This window comes from Poeciliopsis prolifica, unplaced genomic scaffold (genome assembly GCF_027474105.1).
Source record: "Poeciliopsis prolifica strain line A6 unplaced genomic scaffold, Auburn_PproV2 SCAFFOLD043, whole genome shotgun sequence".
Classification (NCBI taxonomy): domain Eukaryota; kingdom Metazoa; phylum Chordata; class Actinopteri; order Cyprinodontiformes; family Poeciliidae; genus Poeciliopsis; species Poeciliopsis prolifica.
In genome coordinates, this window is record NW_026562418.1 from 1,201,061 (window position 1) to 1,226,292 (window position 25,232).

Consider the following 25,232-nt stretch of genomic DNA (forward strand, 5'->3'; position numbering starts at 1 on the left):
TCAAACACAGTACCGTACTCACAGTCTTTGGTAAACGGGCTGCTACAATGTTCTGAGGTAAACAAACAAGATCGGCATCCATTGACTAATCATTATGATTTTTTTTACCTTGCATGAGCCAAGCTCCAACTTAAGAGAACATTTTTAAAACTGAAACCTGGCAGAAATAGCCACCGGCACTTTTTCCAAGCGGAGCGTCACATTTATGCAGAACTAAATACCAGAACTGGTTTCCGAGTACGACTGAGGCAAACTTCAAAGGGGATACTATGTAGCACCAGTTGACTGAAGAGTGTACCTTCAGGCACATTTCTGCAGAGTGTTTTACCTCAGAGTAGGCAGCTGTGATGTGCTCATACAGGCCTTGGTGGTGGTGAATTGCATCTTCCAGGTCCTGCAGCTCGGAGGGCAAGTCCACCTCGCCGCATGCCTTGCACCACGAGTCCACATTACTCATGTACTGAAGCGAGAACACGCGCACACACACGCACGCACGCACGCACGCACGCACGCACGCACACACACACACACACACACACACACACACACACACACACACACACACACACACACACACACACACACACACACACACACACACACACACACCGAGTCAGGCAGACATGCTAACAGGAGCTGCACTTTAGGAAGACTGGAAGTACAGAAGATGTGGCTTGTTCCTACCTTTACTAAGCTGAAACACGTAGAAGTTTAAAGTTTTAAGAGAGTTATTGGTCTAAGGTGGCTTTCTGCATTTTATACACTTTTATACAGACTGACATCATAGACAGAAGTTTTTAATGAAAGCAAGCTAAACTTTGGGGAATTTGAATACATCTCCACACATATAGAAGTTGAACTGGCCTGCATCTGAGTTTTTAATTGATGTGATTTTCTTGTAGATAAAAATAATTCAGAGACAGAACACTGTAGTACTTCTTTAGCACCAAAACATACAGAATAAGAGAGCTGCGGTTTGAAAGTGGGAGTGAAACGATTCATCTGAATATTCTTGACGAATCAATTATTGAAATAATCCTCAACTAATTTAGTAGTCAATTAATCACTAACTGGAGCATACAGACTCATGAAAAAGAAAATCTCCCTCAGTGCAGTAATTAAGACAAAACTGTACAAAAAATATGCATTTTGTATTTAAGAAAAAAAATTGTCTGGACATATGTTCTACCCAAAACTCCTCAAGAGACGTAGTTTTTTCCATTCAAAATTAAATTTTGTTGAAAAAAAAAATTCCTATTAAGCATCTTTTGCGATCAAACTATTAATTGATTAATCGAAGATATAATCTCAGCTTTACACTGTATTAAGTCCAACAGAGAGGGCCGAGATTTTCTCATGTTAGAAGTATTTATTTCGCTGCATCCTGAACTACAAATGGTCAAAGGTACAACAAAGGAATGCTGTTATTGCATTTTATCCAATAAAATGTTAATTTTCTTATTGAAAAAATGTATTTATTTATTTGTTTATTAGCATCTTATGATGTATTTCTGATATAGTATAAAACATGGTTTAAGTGGTTAGATAATAAATATACAGAATGTGACTTTTTTTGATCAAATTAATCATCAGAATAATTGATTACTAGAATAATTGTGAGTTGTAATACCTCTAGAAATTTGTTCATGCATTTTAGAGAAGATTTCACTCCAGTCTAGACCAACTAAGCAGCAAAGACGAATAATACTTATATATATATATATATATATATATATATATATATATATATATATATATATATATATATATATATATACATATATATATATATATATATATATATATATATATATATATATATATATATTTATATATATATATATTTATATATATATATATATATATATATATTTTTTTTTTTTTTTTTTTAAGAAAACCTATTAAACATTAATTTAATAGTGCCAGAGTTGGGGGTCAGTTCAAATGCACGCAGTAAGTAAGTAAAAACATCAGCTGGGTGCCACAAAACAGCACATCAGCGCGAGTTGGATATTTTTACCAAGATGGAAAAATGAATAAGAAATGAAAACATTTCCAACGGCTTTCACATCTAAAGTCCTTTTGAAAGGAGAGTTTCTGAAAGTAGCTGCAGATTTATGAGTGCGAGTTAGGCAGATGGTTCCTAATGCAGAGCTTTTACAGCACCGGTCAGACCCTGTTTGTCACAGTCTGTAACCGGAGAATAAACAGCATGCTCATTGGCTTCGGTTACATGAACAGATCAATACTGAGGTCGTGTTCTGTACGCTGAGCAGCAGCAGCCAGTTCGCTTATAGAAAACAACTGAAAAAAGGGTTTGTTACTGGAAGTTTATATTCATTTAATGAAAAAAATAAATGAAACTGAAAACAAAACCAAATAAACACAAGCAGACAAAAGCTGAAGCAAGAATAGGTCAGACAGACTCACCTGGTCGCACTTCTTATGGAAGCTGGCTGACATTTCTAATAGCGTGCTGCGTTCATCGAGCGCTGCGGCGAATGCTTTCCACTCCTGCTCCAGCTGACCCGAGATCTGCTTGATCTGCTGGGAGGCGTAGTGACCGGACTCCAGCAGCCGGCTGCCCACCGACACGATGCGGTTGATGTTAACGTACACGTTCTGTGGAGAGCGGAGGAAGAGAGCGAAGGCAAAATGTTTAAAATACAAGAAAAAACTTTCAAACTGAAAGAAACTTTTAGTTACTGTCAAAAGCTGCGTTTCTGTTGACAATGGATTTATGCACGTTGGAAGAACAAAAACAAATGTGCTTAATGGAGTGGAAATGTGGACATTTTGAAAAAAATAAAATCTGTAAAATTTGTTTATCGCTAAAAGGTTTTTGCGCTAGGATGAGGTGCTTTTTCTGCCACATTGAAATTTGTGTATTTTGTAAAACCCCAATGGATTTTTTTTTCCGCATCGCATGATGTAAAAAAAAATTACTACTGGAAGAAACCACAAACATGACAGGAAGTGGCAGGAAGAAGAAGGCGTGGAATTAGAACTGCACTTCAAAGTTTAAATACAATTTATCTCTCCAAAGAGCTGCCCAGAGATTATTTTGTTATTGATCAAAAACATTGGTCAGTTTTTTAAAAATGAAACAGGAACAATAACCTATGTATGCAACAAAAACAAAATATTTTGAAATGACTTAAAAACTGAGATCAAACTGAAAATTACTGAAAATTTTTAGATACATTTTTAGAAATGTGACAACAGTATAACTGAAAAATGGTTTTAATTTTAATCAGTTTTGTCTTTGATGCTCCCATTTCTAACTATGTCTACAGATTTGCACAATATTGTATTACCGTACTTGTTTGTACATGTTGCAGTATGTAAAAAAAAAAAAAAAAGGCTTTTTGTGTGTATTTCCCACGTTAATGGAATACCGACAGAATGTTGCGCACATTTGTAATGGAAAAGCAGCTACTGCGTCGTTTTCTTTGGGAATTTCGTTGGAATGTGTGGAAAAAGAGAAATGCACAATCCAAAGACAAATCTAAAATAAAAAAGAGAGAGATCTGAAGAATCTCCAAATTCCTCAGCCGACGGACGATTTCCTCTCTTCTCAACTGTTTCATAATAGTTATGTAAGGTCGATTGTGAATAGAGAATAGGATTACTTAATACCTAGTTGTGTTGCTGTGATTATGTGGAAAATGTGCAGGCTGCTCTAAACAAACACCCGAACCCAGAACTAGAGGTTGATACTTAGTACAATAACAATATGATTATGCAGTTGGTAGGGGGGCATGGACTTGAGTCCTAGTGGGCGGAAAAGCATTAGCTCCTGTTGAACATCCGTGTTTCTGTACGTGCGTGCGTGTGTGTGTGTGTGTGTGTGTCTTACCATGCAGTTCATTGCGAAGTGATTGTGCTGGGTTTGCAGCTCCACAGCATGGGGGTGGTTGTTGCCAATCTCTGTGTAGCCTGCCAGGAACAAACCTTTGTTGTGCATGATCCAGTCAAACATCTGAGGCAGGAAGATGTCAAAACAGACACACACAGAAACAGACACAGGAGAAAAAGAAAAAAAGTTAACTATCTTCAAGGGAGCAGCAGATGGACAGGGTCCTCAATCGGGCTGGGCGATACGGGTATAAAGATCAAATCTTTTGATAAAAAAAATTAATAAATTACATTTCTATAACTGCATATTAATTCTGCATTATTGTATCATTTTGACTTTATCATCAAACTAATTTATTCTTGCATGATTATGACCGTATTCGTGAGTTAATTACTCAACTTAAAAAAGAAAAACAATCATAGCCCGGCACTAATATTTGGTAGAGTTGACCCAAAGTCAAAGTCCAGATAAATAGAAACATTTGTCAAAACATTATGATGCCGACTCTGGGTGTGCTGACATAAAACCCAAGGAGTGCATGGATTAAAAAAAAAAATCCAGATTTCCCAAAAATATAATCATCAAAAACTAAATCTTTGGTCAATGGGTAAAATCAATCAAATTGATTTATCGCCCACATCTACAGCATATTGCAGCAGGAAGTCGGAAAATAAAGCGAGACACATTGCATGCTGGTGAACCCGAGTGAGACTGAGCACAGCGCTGTCAGAATACACAGAAATCGAATGCTTTCTATTAGCGGCATTCTCTCGTGCTCTCCTGAAAAAAACAACTTGTGGCCTGTGGTGTCCTAGCAACAAGCTCCTGCTGCTGCAGTGTATCCGATACTGCAGTCCTCCTTGCTGCTGCAGCCTGCTATTTTATTCCAATCACTCAAACATGGAGCTTTGAATTTCTCTCCCCGTCTCTATTTTTTGCCGCGGCTGTCATCGCCAGAGCCGTCTGGGTTGGAGCCAGGAGAGGCGGGTCTTTACCTGCATTAGCCTGCCTTAGCTATTATCTGTCGTAATGCCTTGTAATCGGATGAAGCCGTTTGGTTCCCCCCCCCGTTACAGGAACGTAAAAAGACAGACACGAGTTCGTGTGAGCATTAGAAACGGCGTTAATCGATGCCGTAATTAAGTTTTAGCTGATTATTGACAGCTGCCTGCCCCACACTGATCACCAGCTCTTGTTATAGGTCACTTCTGCACATCCCCGACCTTCTCCGCGTCCTGCTCAAACAGACGGAGCTGAAAGCACTGGTCCAGCTGCAGCTTCCGGACGTGCCAGGCCTGGTGGAGGTGTTGTCGGGTGGAGTGCAGCTTGTCCAGCAGCTGGGTGATGCGCGGGACCAGGCCCTGGGTGTCGGCATTACAGACGCTGCCGCTGCCACCGCTGCTGCTACTGCTGCTGCCGCCGGTGCTGCCATTACGGTTGGAGAAAGCCTCGCTGCTCTGAATCCGCTGAAGCAACCTGGTCACGGATTGAACAAAAATAAAAAAAAGTTGTCTCTTACCTTTTGCTCTTCAAGTATAATTTTGTGATTTATTCAGAAGTCGTTTGCATTTGAATCACAGTTAAAGCGGTACGTGAAGTTTAATATTCTCAGTGTAGACATGAGCGTCGTGTTGTTAGCTTCATATTAGGACAGTATATTTTTGGCTGCTCATCCGCATTTCCTAGATAAAGAACTTTAACAGATTAGCTAAAAGTATTTCTAATAATAATAATTATTATTATTATTTAAAAAATAAATCTTTTTCAGGTGTTTAATACCTCATAGTTCAGTAGACTCATTTTGATTGGGGACCAAAGTTGCAACATTTGTTACATTTTCAGCTGCTGCAGTTGGCTTTCACACTGCACTGTGTCAAACAAACCTGTTCACCCTCCCTGCACCAAGGACCACTAAAAGAAACGACACAAAAACCTTGAGATAAAACACTGAGCGCAACTTCCTCCTTCACAAAATGTAGATAAAAATGGGGAGGTGTCAAATTTTAGCAGGTGACGGATTTATTTTCTGTCTTTGTGCTAGACTAACGCATTTCTTTTGCATGCATTTACCAAGAATGCCATGCACTTCTTGCTTTTGGAGTGGTCTCCGGTTCCATTGGCGTTCACATACGCATTTGAACCGCACTAGAGTTCACTTCAATCCAATATAGACCTAGGTTTTTAGGCAGACCAGAGTTCAACTTTTGGTGTGTATCAGAGTTTGATTATGCATTCACTCTTCCCCTAACAAATCAAACTTTCTCGGCAAGTAAACTAAAGTTCAACTAAAAAAGGTTAAACAGGGCTGATGTAAACACATCCTTAAAAATACTTTATGAATGATTTCAGAAAATCTTTCAATTTAAATCATCCTTTTTTTTAAACCAAAGAACAAACAAAATCATTCTTTTACCAGCGTCTGTCCAAGGATAATATTATAAAGCATTCTGCACGCTCTTTGGACACTCGCAGGAACGCACTGCAAAAACAGCATCCTCGTCTTCAAGCATCTATTTTCAACTTGTGAAATTTCACAGACTGTTTTGCAGATAATTCTTTCAAGTGCAGTATTTTAGAAAGGAAAAAAAAAAACATAAGACAACTCATGGCTCTGATCTGAGAGAGTTCTAGTGTTCAAGTGATTTTGCAAATGCAGTTGCACGTTAGATTTGTACATTTAGGTTTATTCTATTTACCTCTGGCCCTCTGTGTCAAGCTCCTCTATTGGAGCTTTTATGATTTTCTTCTTCAGCGCGGCATGCTCCTCTATCATCCGCCTCGCCCCTTCCAGATCTTGGGGGAAGTCTTTTCTTGACACAGTTTCCTGCATCTCTTCCAGTCGAGTCAACATCTGAGTGGCGTGACCAGAGAACTCCTCGAACGCGACTCGCACCTGGTCAAACCAAACGATAAAACCCAGTGAATCTCCCAAATTCGCCATCTGACTGAGCGCACATTGCGTTCCTTTGGGTTTTTTAGGGTTGTGGTCTGACCTACCTCTATCCATTCTTCGTGGTTGTAGTCCAGGCTGCCGTCAAAGTCAGCTGTGAGTTGGGAGGGGTCCACAACCTTCGTCAAACCCTCGAGCGACACCATGACTGTCTGGTGTGGAGATGCAGGTTGAGGTTAGCCTTTTGATAAGTCAAAACTTATTGTTTTCAGCTCAAATACAACAAATGTATTTTGTTTCCAGAAATGAAAGCATCACATTAATATTTATGGAAGATTCTTAATCAAATACGAATCTTTGATATGCAGCCAAAACATGAACCCTCTCAGTTATTAAATGAGTTCCTCTGAATGAAACATGTTTCTAAACCTTAAAAAAAACTAAATCCTCCCAGCAAGGAGACATTAAAGAATTAATTTCAGAGGTACATGTTTCCTTCTTTGGCTTCGTTGCCTCTGTGTTTCTGCTGAGCCACCTCCACACAACACCCCCGCACACATGGCCAGAGAACCATGGAGACCAAGAGATAGCTTGTGTAGGCCAAACAATGCTCAGATGCACTGTTGTCCTCAAGTAAAGAAGCAAAGGAGCTTGAACTACACAGAAAGAAAACTTACTGACACCACCACATTCACTGCAGGTGGTCAGGTTACCTCATTACTACACTGCTACAAGGAACACAACGCTAAGCCAGCTGAAAGAAGGCTCCTAAAACTTTATCCTCTCTTACAAAAAAAGATAGATGAATTTTTTAGAAAATATTTCCACTTGCTAAAAAAAACAAAGGATAGCAATGGTTTGGAAAATAAAGCGGAGTCCTCAGTCCTAATGCAGCTGCCAAAACTACGAGCAACGTGTCTGGTTAGCTAGCATCTGCTAAGATGCTACTACTGCTGCTGCTTCCACCAGCTCAGCTTTCTGGCTGACTAATAATCAGAAACGTTAAGTTGGAAAAGTCCAAATTTAATGGAAATGTGTTCTACATATTTGCCTTGAATGTATACATCAAAAATAAACACATAAATATTAGTAATAATATTGAAACTGTAATAATCAACATGTAGGAATGTTTAAACTACAGAGGTAGAACGACTGCAGTTTTCTGGCCGATTGCAAATCTTAAAAACAATTTCGGTTTTAGTTGATACCAATTTTTTTGGTTTGAAAAGTTGCTGAGCAAAAGGAAACTCTGGCTGATTGTTCAAAATCTATCGGTGCACACCTGAAAAGGTCCTGTTGAACTTTTTCTTTTTTTTTTTTAACACAAATACTGTAAATTTCTGGAACACTTAACGTTATCATGATAGGAAAATCTCACTGCCTAATAGAAGGGTTTTATTTTTAACCAAGCAGTTAAATTATTCTCGCTGATTTGACTGACGTCGTTATCATGTCAAAATGATGCGCAGTTGGTCTTATTGTCATTTGATGAATCAAGTCCCCATTAAGGTGCTAGTAAATAGGTTAGGCCTATTTCACCTAAAGTGTCATTTTTACTGAATTAAAATAAAACTACTAATAAAACCTGTTGCAGCTTAATAAATATGGACATTTTATCAAACCGCTCATATTAAGGTGAAGAAAGACCTAATTATTCTTTTGTGCGTGTAGCAGCGTGTACAATCAATGATCATGTGGCTTTGACAGTGTAGCCATGCTGCAGGCTGCTCTTCCTTTCAAAATAAATCAATATAATGTCATCAGACTACATTGAACCTGCTTGCAAATGAGCATGCGAGCGATCGAAGTCGTTTCTACATCGCTCAGTTCACCCACATTGCTTTGGTCAAACATTTCCACAAAGAAATGCACTGGACAAGAATTCAACAAGAATTTGCACCAGTTGAACCAATCATTGAGCTTTTAGCAGCCTACGTTTCACAGCTGTACATTGCAGTAAGCCAGAGTGGGAGATTAACTGGGATGCTTTTGTTTAGTCCCATCAAGAATAACTTCTACAGCATACAAGAAATTACCTGATTTTCAGCCTAGAAGCACATTGGCCTGGTTTTGTGCTGCCAACTCATTCAAAGTCTGAAAAATTGCAGTTGATCCCCCGGGTAGTTCTTACAGTGCATAAAAGGTCTTTCTAAAAACAGTCCTGTTCAATATGGGTGCCGTGCAAAAACCCCACCAAAGTTACCTAGTGTTTGTGTCAGTGAGGTCTAGGTGAAGTCATTGTTAACTCAGATATGAAAGATGGTATTTCAGAGAACGTTGTATTTTCCAAAAGTTTTCTTGGACATGTGTATTACAGTCGTCCAGGCTGCGAGAAAGTGAGAGACAGCCAGACTTTCGGCAGAAGCTGCCCCGTTTTGTCTTTCTGAACTTCTGCTGGACTTGAACATGTTTGCAAATTTTTGGAGATTTCAGGAAAAGGTCTACATGCTACCAGATAACAATCACAGCAATTTCTGTTTTTTTGTTTTGCTAGCTGTGATTAGCAACCAATATAAAATCAAAGGATTTAACTTAATAAGCACTCACAGCAGTAAAGCTAGAAGAAAATGGTTTCGGTTATGTTCTCATTTCTTCTCATATTCTTATTCTTAAGGAGAAATCTGAGTTGTGTAAAAAAAATGGTATTAGCATCCCCAAATCTTTCAGAATATAAAGTCTGGAAACCGACCAAACAAATATTTTCCATCTCGTACTATGTCTCTAAATGAGCAGTGAAAATCAGTGTAACACATGACTGACAGCATCACGCACGCTTGTTTGTGTAGTCTGTTGGATGTGATGACATTTTTTTCCCCTGGCTGATGATATCTGCATCCAAAGCAGCGAGGAGCCAAAAATAACAAAATGTTCTGACAATGAGCAGCTGAGCGAGGGGCAACAGATATAGTGGTTGGTACCATAGCTCAGCTGACAGAAAACGGGATTCAGAATGTGCAATAAATCTATAGAGTTGCAGCACGTCTATCAGTGTAGAACCATGCAGCATCCTAGTAATTAATCATGCATATGTTTCTATCCTGTCTTTTGTTTTGATAAAAAGCCTCTTCAAAGATTTTCCTCTCACCTCGAACTCGAACTTGGAGCTGCCGAAGTTGGTCCTCTGCTTCTGCCAGAAGTTGTCCGGTTTGATGATGAGGGCGACGTGGATGCAGGACGGAAACGACTCCTGCAGGATCTTCAGCAGAGGCTTGATGCTGTCCCACTTGGAGCCGCGCATATCAACAATGACTGTGAAGCCATGTTTACACACCTCCTCACTGGGAGAGGAGGACAGCGGCGGAGGTTAGCCGGAGGAATTAAAGGGTAGTAACGGGGATGAGGGGGGTGGAGAGATTGAAGAGCATAATCCAGAGGGAGCGAGAGGAGACATGACAGGCGTGGGAAAGGATGAGAGAGGGAGGATGGAAGGGAGAAAGGTGATGGAATTAGAAAAGAAAAATGGGGGGGAGACAGCGAAGGACAATTAGAACAAACAGTGAAATGACGCATTTTCTCTACCGTGAGAAGCCTACGCGGCAAATGCACATCCCACACATAACGCCCACACCATATAAAGCACATGAACCTGTGATAAATGAGTCAAAACGTGTGCTTTGAGACATAAACACACATCAGGACATTTGAGCAACCTCTTTGCCCTGCAATGTTTGCACCTTGCAAGCAACTCGGAAATGAGAAACAGCTCCAAATGCCTAAAAAAAAAAACTGGGAAGTGAAGGGATTTTGAAAACAAACGCAGAGACATTCATCAATCTTTCTCAACGTAATTTACAACAGGACTGCTTTTTGTCGCTAAAACATTCAGCATAATTTTCAAAACGCATGAATGGTCTTATTAATGCATTTCACTGCAAAAAGTCATTGCATCTTTCTATCTCTTATCATCATCTGTCAGTGGAGCAGAGTGTCAGACAACAGCTATGTGGAGAGGCTACCTTTACGAAATTGGAACTATTCAGTCATCAAAGAACTCGCACTATTAATAAAGATATTTCTCAATGATTAGATGGAAAAGAGAGTACGGTTACAGGGAAGTACAGAATGTGCAAGAAATGTGAAGCAGTAACATACAGGGCTGACAGCTGGCTGAGCAGTCAGAGCAGGAGGAGAGCACGGAAAGGACGATTAAATTTAAAGGAAAAAGAAGAGTACGGAGGTAAAGACGACTGATGTTTTACCTGGGAGGTGAGGAGCTCCTCGTCCACAGCAACTAACGTTCCCTGCTGCACCGCCTCAGCTACTGCGACACTTTGTTTTGCTTTCTTACACACTCTCTCTCTCTCTCCCTCGCTTGCACACCCCTCCTCACGCATGCGCACTCCGCCTCTGTCCGTTTTAATTCCTTCTCCGCTTCGCTCTCTCCCCGCCCTCCTCTCTCTCGTGATACCGCTTTCCTTCTTGTTGTCATCAGATATCTGGTTCGTGTCCCCGCTCTCAGCTCAGGTTTTTCCCTCCACTGTCTCAGCATCCCCGCTTCCATAAAAATTACTTTTGGGAGCGGAGAAGCTGCAGTTATCTAACTGCTCCTGCTTCGCTGCTCACATGTTCATCTCAACCCCTTCACGTGTTTGTCTCTACACCACACATTACATCCACTTTCTCTGGTTGTTTGTATCGTTTAAGTTTATTTTTAATATAAAATAGAAGGGAAAATAAGTAAGAAAACAGATAGGGATGTAATGATTATCTAACCTGGGGATGCAGGCGAGGTAGGCGATCAGCCTCTTCAGGTCATCCGCTCTTATTCTGTCGTGGTTACTTCGTGATGGAAATGTTAATACTGGACCGCCACGTCGGTCTCTTCCACCTGAGGAAACAGAAACATAAGCTGAGGTATTATCACCATGCCTGATTTTCCATATTTTGTCCTTGAAAGTGGCAGCTTAATTCAGGATATTTGTCCTTAAATCAATGCATCAAAAACAATGTGACAAACAAAAACAATATAAATGTGAACTTCTGACTATCTGATTTTTACCAGCCATTAGACCAAGTATTAGATTTTTTTTTTTTTTTTTTTTTTTTAGCTAAAAAACATATATATTTTTTTTGTTGAAAAGTTCTACTTTGCTGTGATGCTATGAGAATCTCATACAGGCCCATTCTGTGTGTATTTAAACTTCTGTGTTTCTCTTCTAAGAAACACAGGAGAGATTAATTAAATTAGTTTATTTACTGGTAGTAACTGGAATCAATTGAATGATGAATAAAACAAGCTACATACACTCCCCAGTAAAATCTATGCCTAACTGTTTACAAACGCTGCAGGCTAAAGTTTCATGCCAGCTAGCATGCATGGGCTAGCCGGAATGCTAACTAGCCAGGTAGGTGGCTAACACGCCCAAAACAAAAATAAACACAATTTTAAAAAAAGGTAAGCAAAAAAGTATTGCCTCTGGTAATGACTAATGGAGGGCATTTAAACGTGAAAGAGCAAATGACAAAAAACTATTTTAAACAGTTCCCTTTCGTCCTAATGAAACTACTGGCTAAATATCATTTACAAGCTAATTTCAGAGCTAGTAGCTAGCTCTTAGCCAACTGGAAAGAATTTTAAATGCTATTTTGTTTTTATTAAGTAAGACATATTTGAGTATAGTTAAAAAATGTCAACATGTTTATAATATTTTTAATGACTCATTAGGACCCTCAGTTCTTTCTTACAATCAGAGGCGATATTGTTGTAACTGCTTCAGATGTGTCCCTGCTCCAACTCACCTGTTTTAGAAGGTGTTAATTACATCGCACACCATGTAATGCTGTTAATACCCAAACAATTTCAATAAATTCTCAGTTAACTCTGAACTGAGATTCTCGCCACATTTGCTCTAGCTGAAATAACTTTAAAATGTGGGAAGAGCATAAAAAGCTTTGAAGTTGAACATTTTAAAACTTTTGTATTCCTTTACACCAAAAATTAGGTCCAAAAATCTGTTTAGTAACACAACCAAGGTTTCTCTGCTCTTTCCTGATTTTGTAATCTGTGCAGCTCTGACCAGTTACCTGTTGTCCTAACAGGTAACTGTTGTATTACCGAGGACATGCTGGTAGTTGATCCGACGCACTGTGTTAAACATATTGCAAATCACAAACTCTGGGCCTTCTCCGATTCAAAACCAAAGAAAAATCAATAGCAAAAATGTGATTTCCATGGAGTGCATGCAGCTATCTGTACGGGTCTCCACTAATGCTGCATAAACATAACCGGATGAAGATTTCTCTGAGCCCATTTACCAGAACTGCCTGGTCAACTTTAACACCAACTGTGACCATGTGATGCAGGAAAAATTGAAAATGAATAATAATTTCACAAAGTTGCTACTCCATAATTTCTTCAAAATGTCTCTTAACACATATTGGTGTACAACTTTAGATACAGTAAAAAAGCTAAATGTTAAATAATGTGTCTTTTTGCAATAGTGAAGATCTGGAAAACAAAAATACGGCATAAAGATATGCTGTCCACAAATTACAAGTAAATCGGCAAAAATTAAATCATAAGCCCACTTAAATGTGCTACAATTTGTATAAAAAACCCCCATCTAAAATATAAGATCATTTCAGCCTAAGTATCTTCTGGCCTCAGTCTTTGCCTCAGATTACGATCTTTTTCACCGTCTGTCGACGTGCTTTTAGCCTGAAGCTCGTCTGGTTGAAAAATTAGTTCGCTCCAGATCGTTTGGAGATGAACAGACACTCAGCTGGAAACTTGCAAACACGGGTCGACTGCGCTCGGCCCACAAATTGGTCGGTTCGGTCTTGTTTTCTTGTGCCTGTCTGCTCAACCTCAGAAAAAAAAAAATAAAAATAAATAAATAAATAAAAGACTCGTGTAGTTTCATACAAACACAGATGACAGACAGCATGGGCGATTTAAAAAGGGTGGAGGAGGAGGAAGGAGACTCAGGATAATGAGCTTAGTTCATTTACTCTCCCTCTTCACCATGAGCCTCTCCTCTACCTCCCTCTCTATCTCTCTCGTCCATTTCAAAGTCAATTACTCCGCGAGCGTCTACCCTGGGATGCGCTGGCCGATGGCAAGTCATTTCCATAGCAACGCTGTTCTGCATCTCCCTCTCACCACTTCAGTATTATTTCATCGGAGTCATTGTCCTCATCGTTGTGCTTCTACCTGTGACCTTTGCAGCACACGCATGACAGGGACCAAAAGAGGCGTCCGCGCACACACACACACACACGCGCGTGCACACATTCTACATCGGTATGGATGTAATCTGCATGAGCGTTATTCCTTTACACCCAAATTCAGAAAGGATAATATTTTCACGTCCAGCACAAAGAATCCTGCTGGACGTTTTTTTAGGGGCCTGCTGCGAGTTTTCTCCAGCACGACTCAAGCTGTCTGCGTGAGTTTTAGGATGTGTGTGTGTGTGTGTGTTAGACGAAGCCCAGAAAAGACACGGGCAGCTGCAGCTCTTTGTTTTGCAGTACTGTTGACACTGGTTATACAATGTACGCCGGTCGGTGTGTGTTCTGAAGGGGAGCGTGTGTGCATGCATCAAAGTGTTTGAAGACGGGTCAGGGGCTAAGTGTTGGGGTCTCGGACTTACCCCCCTCTCACCTCCCTTCTCCTGAGTTTTAACAGGCAGAGTGAGCAGCTTGTTATTATGTCCACACTGTGTGTGCGAGAGCGTGTGATAGAGAGAGAGAAACAGAGAGAGAGAGAGGGAACTGTAGAGCATACCAGTTACTGTGTGTGATGGGTCTCTGCAACCTACTGTAAACACACTTTGATATGCTCAGAACAGACAGCTGGGGTTTGGAGATGTGCGTGCGTGCATGGGAAGTAAAATAAAAATAATAGTAATAAAAAAATTTAAAAGAAAATCTTACCGGACAGAAAAGCAACTTTCTCTTTGAGGATGGGGAGCACTTCCATCGCTCTTATCTCCTCATTTCTCCGAAATCCTAAAGAGGAGCAGAAGAAAGAAAGAAAAAAAGCTTAGAGCTGAAGAATGATAAAAGAAAACATCACTGTTCCTTTTTTCCCCTCTAGGTGAACCAAACGTGCATTTTTTTTCTCTTTCCCACCCCTTCAGGGCAGATTACTTTGGGACAAAGCAGATGCCGTCTAATTGTAATCTGGAGATCTGCGCTTCAAAACACATGCAGCTGGATTGCGTCACAATTTATTGTCTTGTTCTCTTACACACTAGGAAAAGACAAAGCTGAAAGTGAACAGCCGGAGAAACGGCTGCAGCGGGAGAAAGAGAGGCCAGAAACAACAGAAGGAAAGAAAGATGGGCCTCCCAGCTCCCTCTGTACTCTGCTGACACTACACAGTTGCCAACGTAAAACGGCCGAGTTTGAATGTACATTTAAAGCTTCCAAATTGACTCTTTTTTTCCTTTTCTTTTTTTTTTTTGCTAAATCAATGTTTTAAAAACCCTTCAGATATAGTTTGTCACCTGCAGAACAACATACGTTGGCCATTTCTTTGTACTTGTGTGGTTATTTTGCTGCTGACCCTGAATTACGCAATGGAAAACATTGCATAATTGGTTAGCATCTTTAAATCTGCAAGCAGCTAACAAGAATCAACGAACACATTGTTCTGGTGGTGACATCACACACGGCAAAAGGCAACTAACTACTTATTTTGTGTTCATTTGTTTTCTTGTATTTTTTTCAGTCAAATTACTCCTTACAAGCTGCTCACCACTATTTGGTTGCAGGAGAAAAATTATTGAGGAAAACTTGGGAACAATAAAACGGGACCAGAATGGCCTGTAATGGAATTCACTCACCATGTTGAAATCTGAGAGAACTTTATCTAATTTACCTCCTGTGATGTCATGATTTTTCAATGTTGCATATTTTAAAGGGGCAGTATTACATTTTTTCCACATTCATTCTGAACCACAATCAAGCAACTATGTTCACTTCAGTAGCTATATATACTACATATATCAAAAATGACTTGAAAAGAAATTTGACTTCGCAATGTAATTGGCCCTTTGTCTCTTCAAAACCTCCTGCTCTGTCTGAAACTCTGGCTTCAGGGAGTCATCTCATCCTCTATTAACCCTTTAACAGAGAGTTTACCAGCGTTGAGAAGCAGCTCGTGTAATGAGCCACTTCCAGGTGTTTGCTAATTGCCGCTGGCTAGTCTGCAGGTGCTGAGTGACATCTGTGAGGAAGAGCTTCGTCCTCTAAGGCAGAGCTAGGTCCACCCAGACATTTTACACAGCTGAATGATTGCTATAGGAGATTGACTGATTTCTCAAACATCTAAGCAAAACTTCAGGGAAGTTTTTGATCAGGGACTAACATTGTAACATGATGTAAAAGCTCAAAAGGTCGATTTTGCATGACACTGCCCTTTTAAAATTGTTTTATGCAGTTGAAATTTCAACATGAAAATGCTGACTTTTTTATTAGCAACTCTAAATCCTCAAGCAGCTGACAAAAACACAATAAACATACAAATGTCTCAAGCACCATATTTGACCTGATTCATTTGAGCAAATTTTTTCTTGAATCCTGTACAGTCTCTGATTCTTTCTGTATTATTATTTTTGCTTTTGTGTGAATCTGCATGCCTCCGTTTGCCTTTGCTGCTGATATTTCTATTTCCTTTATATTTCCAGCTTCCTTTATGAATGATTGAACAACCCAACACTGTCATGTTTTCCAATAACACAAAATCATTCATGGATTCCTTTTAAGTTACCTTAAAGAAACATTAACACGTGTAATGTTAACACATACTCTAAAATTCTCACCTGGGAGAGAATTTTAAATGAAGTAGTTTTTACCAACGTAAGCAAACTGTTAACAAAATCAAGCCTGAATGTAAATGTTATAACCTCAGTTCGGCTTCTCAGACTGCTAATCTTAGTCATCGCTACTGTGTAATGAATAACCCATTAGCGGCTGAACCTTCACTCAGTTCCTTTCTTCCTAATACCGCGGTGCTTTCTTGTGAAAATCTCCTGGCACACAAAAGAACTGATATGATTTCCATGCAAGGATATCTGGAGCAAATATGAAAAGTAATGGCAAAAAAAAAAAAAAGATTGTGGTGTGAATTGTAATCCCGAGCTTAAGTTGAGGAGATATTCAATAAGTGAAAACCTGCTTAAGTAACTACCACGCACAGACACAGCATTCCCTAAAGTGATTATCTCCATCCGAGCTCCAGCAGGCAGGAACACAGATTTTGCCCTTCAGACAGAGCAGACGTCTGGTTAATGTGACTGATGAGCCGGACGGGACGTGTCCGCCCATGTGTCTCTGTGACATTCTGCCTCACTATGACTCTCTCCTCTTTTTCTTATTCTTAGACATCACAGTCAAGTGATAACCACTTCAGGAGTTTTGGGTACAATCTATTTACAGACAAAGTTGTTTTTATCTTAAATACAACATGTAGATGGTTTTAGTACAGTTTTGGATAAATGATGTCCTTCTTCCTGTAAATGTCAGTTTTATTTTGACAATTAATGAACCACTAAATTAGTTGAGGATTATGTCAACAGTCAATTGATTACAATTCATTGTTTCAACCCTAATACAATATATACTTTGAAAGGCATTTTGAATGGCTTTATATCTCATTTTGTGAGAGGTATGTAAATACATTTAAGGTCTGTAACACTGAATTGAAAATAAAGAATTAGAAGTAACTCCAGGTTCAGCTCACAGCGAAGTGTTGTTTTTAATAAAATCCAGTGTTTTAGTTGGATCGTCACATCGCGGAATAAATGGTAAAAGCAAAGGCGAAATATTTATTTGATTTACTTGTCTTACTGATTATCTTTTATGGGCTGTGTATGTGGTGTGCTGACAATTGCCTTCTGTCATTTGCATCCTCTATCAGTTTGTCTAAAAATGCATCATCAATACCAAGAGTTTACCGTCTAATAAGACGGTAATTTCTTCTGCCACCTGAGGAAACTGGTGACAATCAGGGCTTGTTTCTATCTTTACTCCATTTCACTCCCTCAACTGGTTCCCTGCCTTCTCTCAAGGGAAAACACAACAAATTAGCATGCTTAACTACATTTCCCTGTGCGCTTGAGTAGAAAGCAGTCTTCAGTTTAAATGGAGACTAATAAGTTAAGGTTAAAATCCCTAGAATCTGAAAATGTGAAAGCTTTCTTTCTTTACCTTCCCATCACTGGACAACATTTGCTACATTTGTATCTGCCGGTAACATTGTGAGCAGCTGGAGGAGCTTAGCCCCACATGTGAGCGAACAAAGAGATCAGTCTGGATTCTCTCACTATTGAGCCATTTATCATCCGAAGCAACAACAACGTTTGATCAGGCCCCGCAAACTGCTGTCTGCCTGGCTGGCTGCCACTGAGCAGGAGGAAAATCAAAGGTTAAGGGGGGAAGAAAAAAAGACAAATGTTGACAAGACTACAAGCTGAGGACCGCAGCGTGTGTGTGTGTGTGTGTGTGTGTGTGTGTGTGTGTGTGTGTGTGTGAGACGTATGCGTGCGTGCGAGGACAGCAGACACTGACCGCGCTAACCGTTTGAGCTGGATGCTGTGCGGTGAGATTTAACGGTCACTGGGTTAGAATTTGCTCAGCGACACAGAATCTTCTGAAAATACATCCGAAACAAACCGGACGGTTTATCGGAGGTATTAGATGCTTTTCCCCTTGCTTTAACCAATAACTCCTGTAAAATCCAGTCTCGGGTACAAGTGCACTGATTGCAGCTTTTTGGCCAATCATCACATCTCTTTACAAAACTTGATCTACCAATACTAATTTTGGCTTTCTTTTTTGCCTGAAAAATAGCTAAATAAAGAGACACAGTTGCTAAATTGGGCTAACTTTTGTCACCCTGATGCACATGTGCATATATGACCAGTCAGCTCTCTCTCTCAAGGTGACAGTGGGTGATTTTCAGACCCTTCTGTAGGTAAATAAGATTGGTGGATAAGATTGGTTTCTCACCCAAGTATCAGCCAATCGGTGACCTCCCAAAATTAAGGAAGTAATCGTCCATCCGATTCATTGGTGCCCCATTAGCCTATGGTGGCACACATCTGCATGTTGGACTCGATATAGTGCATGCAGTTAAAAAAGGAAAGTTTAGAAACCAAGTCTCATCAATTTTCTGCACTCTGCCGTGCACTGGGACAGGAGAAAGTGGCACAGCAGCTAAATATAGAGTAGCCAGGTCACACCCACTCTCTCTTACAAACACACACTTAGCTCATGCAGAGGGACAGGGAGACATTTCTGGATAAATGATGAGCAAACACAACTTAAAAAATGAGGGAGAGCTGGAAAAAATGGGAGGCTAATGAGACATTTTTGAGTCTTCATAACTAGGCTAAAGGAAAATAAGTGTGTAAAACTGAACACAGAGTGATAGAGGAAAGGAATAATTAGCTGGACTAAAAAAATGACTGTCAAGTCTCTCCTGTCTTTTATTTCATCTTCCCCAGCTTTGTTTTTTTTTTCCCCTTTTCACTTTCGCTTCAGGACGTTTAAACTCCACATCTGTCAGGGTTACAATAAAACTAACTTATCTGGCTATCTTCGCGAGACAGGAAACGGTACCTGTCAGCGGAATGAGGGCAGAGCCGGTGTGCGCGTACTGCCACCTGTGATTGATCGCCCAACAAGCCATGCTTGATCACTCTTGCGTGAACCACGGGGAAGAACATCCATAAGTCGCCGTGGATTCGGCTCCTCTGACGAAGAAAGTGTCCGCCGCCGTCTTCAGCTCCTGATCCGCCGGATGGCTGACGTGTGGAAGGGACCCAGAGTGGGCAGAGCTACGGCAGCAATTAAAGCTAATCCTGGGATTCCTGAGGCGAGATATTCCAGCGCTCCAGACGACCAAAAACCGAGCATTTCTTTGCCGCTTCCATGCACGTCCGCATGGAAAAGCTGAAGCAGACGTTTCCACGGCGAGGGACGCCTCACCTCATGCCAGCCAGAGCATCCAGTGTGCATTTCATGTGGCATAAGGTGAGCCGCTAATCTCTCTGTCTTTTGGAAAGGCGAGTTCCCCGGGGTAATCCTAATTGTGTAGGAGGGGCAGTAATTATAACATGCCTGCACTGCATTTATGAACCCAAGGAAGCTGCTTAGCATAGCATGAGACTAGAGGTGGATGGGGAAAAGTCCTTACAGTGTAGGAGGGACTTGGCTGCAACAACAAAAACACATCACAAGTCTTTCCAGGGAAGCTGAAGTAGACACTTAAACTATCTGTGGTTAAGGCAGCGGCCCATGTTCACGTCAATCTGCAAGAAAGTAGATGAAGACAGAAAATCTGGACACCCAGAGCTGGGGATTGTACAAAGGCAAGAGGCAGTAAGCTCCCTAAAAAGGCCAATCACAAAGTCAATGAATTATTGCCAGGCAACTGAACTCACTTCAAAGGTTTTGTGAAGAAATAAAAAGCATCGCGTTCCAAAGTTGTTCCAAGAAAATGTCAAGAACACGAACATGCGACAGATAGTTAGAAGGGGCATCCGGTCAGTTCCAAAGTACCTGATGTCTATCATTTAAGACAGCAGCCAAGCTTTCCTGGTGTGGTCATCTTAGCCGTAACACTCAAAGAATCATCCAACAACTAAAGTTTAAAGGCCTTGATTTCCTTCATTTTGGGAGACTGGTGATGGGCCATGGGAATCCACTGATCCCATCTACGTTCATAAAATTCTGAAAATCCGTCACTTTGCCAACTTAGCGACTACAAAATCTATTTTGGTCAAAATCAGAATCGGCTGGTCAGGCTTTTTATAGAACGGTGATCTGCCAGAGAATTGGAATCAGTGGACTGCCAGTACGACAATGAAGACAGAAAAAACAGGGCTTGTGTGAAAGGAATTTTCAAAAAAAAATCTTCAAAAAGAACCAAAAGACGTTTTATTTTATATATTTATATATATATATATATTTTAGATTTAAGATTTAAGAGTACTGAGTTTTTGTAAACTCATTTGCAAATTAGTTTCAGACTACATACAGGCCATAATTTTATTAGCTCCTCTATGTCCTGCCAAATAAGAACAAACGACTTAAATTATATTGTTACGGAAGCCCTTTCTCAGTAGAAAACTGCTTACGGTGTTTATGCAGAAATATTACATTCACACATCTGCTATAAATCCTATTTTTGCTTTTGATGTATTGCATCTAAAGCAGCTGCCATGCATTCATCTGCTTGCCCAGCATAGATTTTCCTAGTTAGATGAACTTTCACTGTGTTTTTATCCCCACATGACATAGATCTTTGATGAACAAATGGAAACATTCTTGCAATTATTTCATTTTTCTCTTTAATTTAATCAACTACTCACTCTACCAAAGAAGTTGCAGCACATTATTGCTTGTATGTTTTTAAATACTTAAAAGGAAGACAAAACTGAATCACTGAAATTCAGAAACAGACAGAATTAAAAGAACACCAAATGCTTGTATTTCTCAGTGTCTCTTTGGCTTACCGTAAAGAAGCATTTACTTTAACGATGGCGAATACATTTAGAACGTGAAAAACGTCAGTCGGCCTTAAATCCACGCCAGGAATCTTCTTCAAAAGACTAAAGTGAAATTGCTACAGCTCTGATTTTCCCTCCAAGACAAAGCTAAACCCAGATCAGTTTTACCCAACCAACAGAGTCCCAATGGTTCAGTGGGTGAAGGGACTGGTGCGGAGGGTGTGAAACGCGGCTATCACCGTTGAGGCTGCGCCCCGTGAGTCAAGAGAGAGGGCAACAGATGAGAGCAAAATGCCAGACGTGTCCATCATTCCTCGCAGAAAACAACCCAGAGTCGAGCGCTCGCCATTCCGGGCCACAACCGCCGCCGGGTCGGGTTCCCGTTTCTGTCTCGGAACATGTCAACACTCTGCTCACCTCGGAGACTTCCTCCGAGGGGTCGAGTGGGCATTAACTTGCACATGCGACATCAAAGCACTCAACGTAAACAAGCTTACTACGTGATTATGACAAATACTTCAGGGGGGCGGCACCGGACGGCGTCCATGTTTAGAAAAGAGGGGGGATCAGAGGGGAGCTGGGAAACAACAGCTGCCTGGATGGGGACAGACGGGTCGGGTGGTGCAGTCAGCTGAGGCGGTGAGGAGAAAATATGCTGACAAATGGAAGCTCTCGCTCAATCTTCTCCGTTTGATTAAAGGGTAGTAACACGCAGGCTCAATCTCTTAATGGCTCCGAAGCAGCTGACTGGGCCAATCTGGTCCTGGGCCAGCTGGCGTAACTCGGGAGGAACCAGAATCGAGCGTGCGTGCCTTTCTGTGTGCGTGTGCGTAGCTCCGAACTTCCCACGTTCACATCATGCCAGAAATTCCAGGTTGAGGGATGTGTGGGAATAGCAGGGATTTTTCTGAGGTTGAAGGAGGGGATAGGAATAGCGTGTCGACAACACAACCCCTCCGACCCGCTCACGAGTAAAGCCTCAATTGAAAAAAAAGAACGAAAAAAAAAAGAAACTGGACTGGATAGTTTCCTTTTTCTATGAGCCCTGCTGCTTCAACATGGGAAAACATCTGAAAGGAATTAATCTAATTTTGACTGTTTAAATTGATTTATCTCATCATGGAAAGATTTTACGTTTCCCATGATCCAAATTTTTGATTTTCCAAGCCACATGTACGATGGAAGCGCTGGACTATTTTAGCTTCCGCATAAAAAAAAAAAAAAAAAAAACAGGATTAAGGTGCAAACAGAAACAAGTACAGAAAGAATAATAATAAAAAAAAACACACACACACACATTTGGAGACTATGCATTCATACCAGGCCTGCTTACTCCACTTTAATCAAACTCCAGTCCGTTTGTCTAGAAAGTCCAGCTCGCTTGGGGAGGTGTGAGCGCACAATCGAACTCTGGTATGGCAGAAAACCCTCGGTCTCAAATCCACTGAAGTGAATTCTGGTGCGGTTCCAATGGTTCCAAGGTTGTGGGAATGCTTTGTGAATCCATGGCATCATCAGCTGCTTCAAATAGCAGATTTTCAATAAATAAACTGATAGACTGTCAACAAACTGAAACTTGGGACATTAGCATCAGCATATGAATGATCTAAAACATATGGCCAATTCAACACACACTCAACCAGCCATCTTTACATTCCCATCCAAAACACTGAACTCTTCTTGTTGCAACACGAACAAAAAAAAAAAAAAAAAAAAAAGAGCTAAACGGATCCATCTCTGTATCTAAAACGGCCAATCAGTATGAGACTTTCTGTTAGTCTTGAAAGAATTTTCGGTTTTCCCCTCCTTCTTCTTGCAAACAGATTCTTTTAGTCACTACTCCTCCGAGGCCTTTTTCACAGAATTTCTGCTAAAAAAGGTCCTGGAACTGCGAGTGCCATGGAGAAATCTTCAGCGAGTCGACTGAATCCAGTCTTCTTTTTCACCTGTCAAATAATCAGCTTGTTACCGGCCGCCTCTCAGCCATGACTGATTCGCTCTCCTGCTCCCGTTCACGTGAAGTTTTGCACCTCCATCTCTCCAAAACTTTTTTTCTTTTCTTCGCCGCTGACTACTTTCCGAAAGGCTTTATGCTAGTGTGAACATTTACTATCAAATGTTAGCTTTTACAAGAAAAAAAAGAATCGACAAAAAATCCAGACTAACCACAAATGGATATTATCATCGCAACTTTCAAAAATATTGAAGGATGATGTTTTCCTATTTTAAAATATTATGAGACTACTAAAGGAGTGGACAGATACTGCACGGTTGTATAAAGCACAATACTGGATAAAAAGTGGACACTTAATTTCAGCAACATCCGTTTGGTTTTACCTGAATCTGAACTTATTAGCTGCTTTAAAGACAAAATTTTCTGCTCGACTCTTGTCGTTTTTGTAACAAATGTTCTTACTGATCTTTACTAACAAAAAAATTTTTTTTTTCTGTGTGACTGTAATAATAATGCCGTTGTTTGGCGTTGTTTGCGACTTGACAGTAGGACTTGAATCACAGTACACCCATTTCCAAACAAAAACACACTAGGACACTACAGAAAAAGAAGTCAATTTAACCGAACGCCATGTTTGTGTTTGAAGAATCGAATAACTTGCATCAATGTTGCACCTTAGCTCAAAGTAACCACTCGCCACGTAGCGAATATACAGTTATCCTCTTCATTTGCTGAATATATAATTTCCATAAGATGATTGCAGTTTGCCACTGACTCACTCTTCTCACCCTGCCTTAGCTATCATTAGTCCACTTTACCTCTGACGGCTCCTGCCCCACTTTTCTGGCCTAATAAAGAGACTCCGACTGGTCGTGGCGCCGGTTGTGTTACTGCGTTCCGCAGAACCAAGACGAGCTAATCTGATTGGCTGACAGGCTCTCACGCACAGCTGTGCCACGGTAACAATGCCTTCACTGTGGAATCCAGCTGGCACTGGTTATGCCACTGCTAACAAGCGAGTGACCAGTGCATTTTTTTAGCAACAATTTCTTTGTCATCATGATAACAAAAACAGACATTTCACAATTTTTACAATAATACATCATATACATTTGATAATGTATATAGAAATTATTATTTCATGCACAAAAAGAAAAAGAAATGCTTTTGGGGGCCTCCTGGTGGCCGTGGAAGGTCATGCAGACTTTGCTGGTAATTGGACCTGCTGTGCAGCGTGCAGGTTGCATACAAAAGTCCAAAGCTCTGGTAGAATGTGAATTTTTAGATTAAGAGAAATTATTTTAATCAAAATATGTTATGAATATGTGTACATGTATTACATCTCAAATAGGGATGAACTGATTGCAGTTTTCTGGCCAATCCCTGGTCACCGATCTTTAAAAAGCCTGACCTGCCATTTTGATTCTGTCAGTCAAACCTCTCACTGCAGAGCAGAAGAGGACAAAGGCTGATTTTTAAACCTTTGCTGATGAAGATAAGATCAAGGGATAAGATGGGCTTCACATGGAAGTATCGGCTGATCACGATACCCCAAAATTAAGGAAATCAGTGCCCAGAAATTTACTGGCCACTAAACGTATCCTATATCATAGATGCATTGGACATAATGTGAAAGGCACTATCAGAGATGCAATACGTTTATAGCAGGGTTACCCCAGCGAATGATCTAATTGTCTAACTGTTGTTTCTGGCAATCCACATTGTTAGCAGAAATAGAGGGGCCCAAAACCAAATTTTGCTTAGGGCCCCATGGAGGCTTGGGCCGGCACAGCAGGAAAATGGGGTAGAAACCGGTAGGTTCTCTACCAAAACGGGAGACTTGACAGGTATGCGTATGCAATTACATTCTATTCTGTTTCAACAGATTTATTTAGACGTTACTGTCTTTTTAAATTCTAGAAGACTTCACAGTTCGAACAGAAAACATATAACTGCAGACACTCTTTGTCTTTTATCTTTTGTCTAAATCTACCCCCCATGCCTCCCAAGAACCAACTTCTGCCCTGGAAGAAATCAGAACTGACGGCAGACCGTCTTCGCTCTCTTTCT

The 25,232-nt window shown here is 40.5% G+C and overlaps 1 protein-coding gene across 5 annotated transcripts in view; it reads right to left on the minus strand.

The window, feature by feature from the left end:
- LOC129376321 (triple functional domain protein) overlaps positions 1–25,232 on the minus strand; it is a 76,989-nt gene that overhangs the window by 34,999 nt on the left and 16,758 nt on the right. For all 5 annotated transcript variants that reach the window (XM_055055918.1, XM_055055916.1, XM_055055914.1 and 2 more), the window contains exons 3-11: positions 14,625–14,699; positions 11,463–11,577; positions 9,835–10,027; positions 6,857–6,961; positions 6,556–6,752; positions 5,083–5,335; positions 3,860–3,982; positions 2,431–2,622; positions 329–460 (exon numbers count right to left, since the gene is read on the minus strand). In XM_055055918.1, coding sequence (XP_054911893.1) covers positions 329–460; positions 2,431–2,622; positions 3,860–3,982; positions 5,083–5,335; positions 6,556–6,752; positions 6,857–6,961; positions 9,835–10,027; positions 11,463–11,577; positions 14,625–14,699 — 1,385 coding nt within the window. The remainder of the gene's footprint in view (positions 1–328; positions 461–2,430; positions 2,623–3,859; positions 3,983–5,082; positions 5,336–6,555; positions 6,753–6,856; positions 6,962–9,834; positions 10,028–11,462; positions 11,578–14,624; positions 14,700–25,232) is intronic.